This window comes from Lipotes vexillifer, unplaced genomic scaffold (assembly GCF_000442215.2).
Source record: "Lipotes vexillifer unplaced genomic scaffold, Lipotes_vexillifer_v1.1 scaffold387, whole genome shotgun sequence".
NCBI classification, from domain to species: Eukaryota; Metazoa; Chordata; class Mammalia; order Artiodactyla; family Lipotidae; genus Lipotes; species Lipotes vexillifer.
In genome coordinates this window covers 2502225-2508443 of record NW_006795399.1, presented here as the reverse complement: position 1 = coordinate 2508443, position 6219 = coordinate 2502225, and the positions used below count along the sequence as shown (strand labels likewise).

Sequence of the window (6219 nt, the reverse complement as noted above, 5' to 3'; positions counted from 1 at the left end):
TCTTTCCCTTTGCTTCTACAGATCCTTGGTGTTTGGCTAGCAATGAGATTTCGGAATCAGAAGGATCCTCGAGCCAACCCCAGTGCCTTTCTATGAGACTTTGGATCCTTCTGACTTCTCTCCTGCTGTCTGCTTTCCCTAAGCTTTTTCTTCCTCCCTTAGGGAAAACCTGGGGTCTATAGCCCTTTTTGTTTGAGAAAAAGGAAAGGCCCTTTGCCATGCTCCCTAAAGATGACTGAATAGCTAGGCTTTATGCCTTGACGTGTTTTGTTGGGAGTAAGATTATAAGGAATAAAGAAAAACCTTCCTTCCTCTCTCCCTAAGTGAATATGGGAAGCTCCTGGCAGTGCATGAAATGGGATATGGGGGCTGGAGTCATTCCTGGCTGTTTCCCCGTCTTCTCCCTTCCACATACTAGACCATCTCAACACATCTTTGCTCCAAGAGTAAATCAGGGACAGATCCAGAGAGAAAACCAAGCACTCTTGTAATAAGCAGGACTCGGTTTGGGGAAGTTCAGTGAATATAAAAATAAAAACCATTTAAACTCCATAATCAAAGAAGCAACGTAAGTGCCTTTTCTTCTCTTTAGTTGGTTGAGGGGCTCCACTGACTATGTAGGCCCTGTGACCTAAGGAGAACGTGCAGGGAAGTTCCATCTTCCAAATGTTTTTCTCAAATCCCCAAACAGCAAAGCCAACCAGAGAAAGAAACATTAAAAAAAAAAAAAAAAAAGACCAGATTTCTTTGTTTTGTTGTTTTTCCTGTATAAAAAAGGATCCCAATATCAAGGTATAGGGAAGGGGAAGAACAAGGGACATACCCCTTGGTGTAAGGACACAGAGGGGGCAAGAGGAGGATAAGCCTCAAAAGGAGGGGTGGGAGGGGAATGTCATTAAGGCAACAAAATATTCTCTATAAAAAGTTGGAGTCGTCTCCATAGCCTCAGAGATGAAGGCAGAGGATCACCTTCTTAGTGGGGGGCTCTCCTCTCAAATGTTCAAAGGAAGGGAAATGTTGGCTTCTCTTCTCTTGGTTCTGTTGCAGCCATTCCGTGGCTCACTCTGGGTTCCCTTCTGCCTTATGTAGATAAGAGTGCTGCAGGGCTCGGAAGGCAGAGATTCGCTTGTGGGGGTTAAAAGTCAGCATCTCCTGAGAAGGGAGGCAAAGGTCAGAAAACCACGAAAAAAGACTTCTGCTCACCCCCAACAATACCTGGGATGAGCTATTTTCTATATCCATCTTTGTGGACAGCTATTCAAAGCAGCAATAAAAACTAGCCCATCCACCAACAAGTCTCAGTAACCACCATGTGTTCGGGTCCCTTTTATCCTGCTCCATTTTCCACCCCAATCTCACCCCATGCCCACGCCCAAGCCCAGTACCAGCAGCAGCTGTGCTCCAGACTCTTCCATCTCAGGTACCACCGACTGCACGGGGCGCGGCCCTCTGGGGGAAAAGGCTCCTCGGGGTAAAGACACATCTCGGGGCCAGTCATCCTCTGGGGGCAGTCCGATCAGGCTATGGGGAACAGGAGAATTCTGGTCAGGAGGGCCCTTCTCCAGCCCCCAACTCCAGGGGCAGAGCCAGTTGCCATTCAGGGCTCAGCAGAAAGAGAAGGACTCAGAATGGAAAACTCTTCCCCTCTGCAGGTCACTTACTCAAAGATTTTGCCTAACTGGTCAGCTTCAGAGTTTCCACAGAAGAGAGGCCTAAGGTGAAAAGAGACATTCATTTAGCTAGCACTCATTTTCAAAGATATGGTAGTAGAACGACTACTGCTTAGTGGCTCAAAACATAGGGTAAGAAGAATAAAGGGTTACGAAATTCCTAATTCCACGACATTTCAGAACTGCTGGTTACGGACAAGGTGGCCAGTAGAATTCAAGTGGAAGAGGCAGGGTATGGATGTGGTTTACGAATATGAGATTTGGGAAATTCAAGATGTTCAGGATACTTGGGCCCCATACTTTCGACGAAACATCTCTGCAAAGATACAGCCAACACTCCACATGTCCACAGGTGTTGCATATGTAGACTGCAAAAGAACTTCTGGAGCGCGGTACCAGAGTGTAACAACCTAACGGGAGTAAGAAGAGTGGATGAGGGCCCTACGAATTACCCTGAAGCACAACTCTTCACTAAAATCAAGGATGTGAAAAACACATGCCTTCTCAACTGCTATGGGCAATCGCCCTCCTCCCCCAGCCAGAACCCATTTTGGCTACCATCATTCTACTGACCACAGGTGTAAGTGCCATCTGGTAGCTATAGATTCTGGCCAGGCCAAAGTCGGCCAGCTTGACTGTCCCACCACTTGTCACCAGAATGTTCTCTGGCTTCAAGTCTCGATGAACGATGCAGTTGGCATGAAGGAAATCTAGGCCTCTTAGAAACTGGCGCATCAGATCCTGGTTTGGAAGGGGGAGGTACAGAGAAACTGAACTAGGCACCATACCTGAAATCACAACAGATGCTACTACAAAGGTCCCAATCTACCTCTCAGTGTCTGCCCACCTTACTCACCTTGATGGTCTCCACTGGCAAGCCTGGTGGGGGTGCCTTGTCCAGATATGTCCTTAGGTCTTGGTCCACATGCTCAAACACCAGGGTCACTTTGGTCTCCCGGTCAGTTCGGGCTGTGGCACAGACGTCCATCAGCCTGTCCGGAGCAAATGGTAACTCACTGTGCAATCATCTTTGACCCAACATGGCCTCCTCTATTCCCTCAGGGTCCCCACTTCTCTCCTGACCACCACTCCACACCTAAAGGTTAGGTTGTCTTTTCCCTTTTACTACCCACTCCCAACCCTCCATCTTCTCACCGCACAACATTGGGATGCTCAAAAGCCTCCAGCCGCCGCAGTAAAGCCACCTCACGGACTGTGCTGATGGGCAGGCCCCCTCCAGCACCTCCTCCATTGGGGACTCTTACGCTCTTGAGGGCCACAAAGTGGCCACTGTGGGGATCACGGGCCTTATACACCGTCCCATAGGCACCAACACCAATCTCAGCCACTGGCTCATATCGAGGGGTAGCCATTCTCAGACCAGAGGAGACCCTACAATCACAGAGACTCCTACCACCGAAATTCCTTCCACAGTTCGGATGGTATGAGCCTGCAGCAACAAAGTGACTCCCACAAAAGACAACACAAAGACAACACCAACAGCATCCCGTCCCTTTCCCAAACTTCCATGATGCCGACTCCCAGGTAACACAATGACCCTAACCCCAACCCCTCCAGCCGCGTGAGCTCCTAGAATAAAAAAATGCCATTTTCCTTTGGGGCGATCGAACCCCGCACAAGGGAAATGCCACACGACACACTCCCTACATCGAAGACCGTACACCCAGTCCCTGAAATTGCACCTTCCTACGGCCACAAAGGAACATATCACACCCTGCCCCACTTCCCGCCCTCGAGCGACCCTTCCATAACCAACCCGCGTAGAAAGCCGTGGAGGGCGAGTATGGTCTCCATTCCTGGAAAGGGCTACACTTACCTCACCCCGTGTCTGGAGCTGCGGGGGCGGCCCGTTATCGGGGCCCCGGAGCCGGTTCCTGCCGCGCCATACACTCGAGCTCGGTTCGGGGCAGCTGGACCCTACGGGCCCGACCATAGACACAGGCCACAGGCTAGAGCGGCCCCCTTTACCCCCACCCTCACCATGTGACCAGCTGCCAAAGAGGCGCGCGGAAATCGAGGGGGCGGGGAGAGCGCCGGACGTTCGGAGCACGTGACCATACTACTCAGGCGCAGAGGGGCAGCCGGGAGCGGCTTTGAACGGGAAGGGGGCGGGGAGGGGAAAGGGGCGGAGGGGCGATGGCAACCACGTGATCTGTTGCTATCACACGTGACCGCTTGACATTGCTTGGAGAAGCAGAGGTGTGGTTACGCAGCAGGGCACGTGACTGGTTGCCGTAACTCTGGATCGGGGGTGCGGCGGGAGAAGAGAGAGGGTGGAGTCCAACGCGATGCCATGGCAACCTGGGCCACCCAGGATTCCCAACACTGGGCTGGAAGCCGAGCCTGAGTGCATCTCCAGTCTCACTACCCGTCTCTCACTCTCTCTCCTTGTGGGGAGGTGGGTCGGGGGACGGGAGGTGGTGCTGTCGTCTTTCTGCTCCACCGCTATCAGAAAAACATATTCTCATTTGTGTCTTTGTTTCACGAATTCAACAAATTTTTACTGAGTGCTGCTTCCTGTATTTATGTGGGGGTTTTGTTTGTGTCCTTTAAACTAGTGATAAGGCTATCTGTAAAGATATAGCCACATATTTTATATGTGGTCATATAAAATAGGGAGTAGACAGTACCCATATGAGGGCGAAACTAGGATTAAAGGATTGATGGAAGGAAGATTAATACAGTAATCCAACAGGAAGAGTGGCAAGGTAATACCCTTCCCTCTTCCCAACTTTCACCTCTTCCTGGGAGTGTTAAGGCAGCGACCAGATACCTTCTGGCAGAGAAGTTATTGATGAGCTGGAAACAGGAATACTTAACCTTTAAGGTTCTTTTCTGCAGTAAGATGCTATGACATATGTGTGTATGTGTATATATATATGTGTATGATACTATATACTGCACATATAGATGGATAGATACAGGAGTGAGCATGTGCAAGGAAGTTACCACCACGCTGCATGAAAATGACTGTGCCCTTCTGCAAAACCTTGTGACTCCTTATATGGGGTCATTGTGTTTCCCTTTTTTCCCCTATTACAAGCTTTCTTAGCCCTTGCCCCTCCTCAGAACAGACTTTTCCCAAATAGCCTCTGTTCACAGACATCTAGGTAGACAACAGGCAAGTTTCTCTGACTTCCCTTGTCTTACTGGCTCCAACTTCTTTATCTCCCAACCCTTTGGGGGAATGGGAATAAGGGAAGGAAGGAATCAGTGTCTCATTTATGATAAACTGTCTAAAATCTGAAACCATTCTATTACTCTATTTGCTCTCCTTGTGCCCTAACTTCTATTCTCCTTAACCATCTGCCTGAGGATGTAAGAGTTTAGGCTTGAGATTAATATAAACCATGCTCCAGGGCAAAATGGAAGACATGTCAGTATAGATTCCCCCTGTTTGCATTCTGCTGGTTGTAGTTCTGGGCCCTTGCTGGCAAAGGCAACTAGGACACGAATAAGAAAAATCTCAAGGTCCTAACTGGCTAAGGGGCTTGTGAGGAGTATGTTTCATTGGCTATTTTGCTAGGATTGGTTGGTTTGTAAACCTTCTGGAAGGCTGTGTCTCTTCCATCCTACACCAACAGGGTCCACTTTAGCTTCACCCTCCACTCACTGTTTTTAAAATATAAGTCATCCTCTATGTTGACTTGGGTTCCAGCCCCTTTTTCTGATTCATTCATCCACCATCCAAAATATTTGAATGCTTCATAAGAGCATTACTCTCCTTAATCACTTTCTATTGAGGATCCTTAGTTTGACAGTCTGTCCCTGATTACATACCCTCCCTTTTCCAGTTAATTACTCTTTTACTAATTAGTTTTTTCCATTGTGTTTGAATTCCTTTTCTCTAAGCACTGAAAAGGAGAGGAGAGGGAGGATGTAAGTGTAAGGCAGAAATAATGTGATGAGGGGGTACAACTGGTTCTCAGGGTCAAGACCCCCCATAAAAGCATAGAGCTAAGCATGTGTGTGTTACGTATTGTTCACTTCAGTTGCAGTGGTGGTGGGTTAGGAGAATACCAGGAAAGACATTCATCCCTTTAGCACTCCAGTCTCCCTTGCTCACTCACCTCCCTCACACATTACAATTACACACTTCTGTTTCTCTTACAATCCAATTCGATCCCTTACACACTCATCTTTTTTCCATAGTCACACACCGTGCACACTTTTCAGTCTTTTGTGTAAAAGTGTTTATTGCTTGAGTCCATCTCTTGCTCACTCACCTCTGACAGTTGCGTAGCTTGCTTTCTTTGCACACTCCCATTCTGCACAAGCCTCTCCCTCCCTGGTGCACCTGCGTCTTTGACCATTCACCTTCCATCCTCACCCGCTCACCCCCCCAACACACACACACCCATTCACACACCTATTCTACCCGTGCGCACACCCCTTTCCTTGGCCACTCCCCTCCCTCCACCCTCCCCCGGGCTCGCACACTCGCCCCCGCCTCTGGGGACACCTGCTCGTGCCGGGCAGGGCGGGGATGCGCAGCCGCGGCCACTTCTCCTCCTCTCCCCTTCCCCCC

At 49.3% G+C, this 6219-nt stretch overlaps 2 protein-coding genes across 3 annotated transcripts in view; one reads left to right on the top strand and one right to left on the bottom strand.

The window, feature by feature from the left end:
* Positions 1-557, top strand: part of TSPAN31 (tetraspanin 31) — a 2942-nt gene extending 2385 nt beyond the window's left edge. The window contains exon 6 of one of the 2 annotated variants that reach the window (XM_007467634.1): positions 22-557. In XM_007467634.1, the coding sequence (XP_007467696.1) occupies positions 22-96 (75 nt within the window). In that variant the 3' untranslated portion in view covers positions 97-557. The remainder of the gene's footprint in view (positions 1-21) is intronic. The other variant, XM_007467635.1, reaches the window with a different exon arrangement.
* Positions 558-721: 164 nt separating this feature from the next.
* Positions 722-3714, bottom strand: CDK4 (cyclin dependent kinase 4). The gene is made up of 8 exons (XM_007467633.1): positions 3508-3714; positions 2826-3062; positions 2527-2662; positions 2244-2411; positions 1971-2080; positions 1662-1712; positions 1386-1521; positions 722-1152 (listed from the first exon to the last, which is right to left on the bottom strand). Exons 2-8 carry the CDS (start codon positions 3041-3043, stop codon positions 1060-1062), a joined length of 912 nt encoding a protein of 303 aa, XP_007467695.1. The 5' UTR covers positions 3044-3062; positions 3508-3714; the 3' UTR covers positions 722-1059.
* Positions 3715-6219: the final 2505 nt, after the last annotated feature.

Coding starts and splice junctions, on each gene's coding strand:
- CDK4 (XM_007467633.1), bottom strand. CDS start 3,043: ATGGCTACCCCTCGATATGAGCCAGTGGCTGAGATTGGTGTTGGTGCC. Junction 2,663..2,825: donor GAGCATCCCAATGTTGTGCG/GTGAGAAGATGG, acceptor TGCTCCGGACAG/GCTGATGGACGTCTGTGCCA. Junction 1,522..1,661: donor CAGTTAGGCAAAATCTTTGA/GTAAGTGACCTG, acceptor TGTTCCCCATAG/CCTGATCGGACTGCCCCCAG.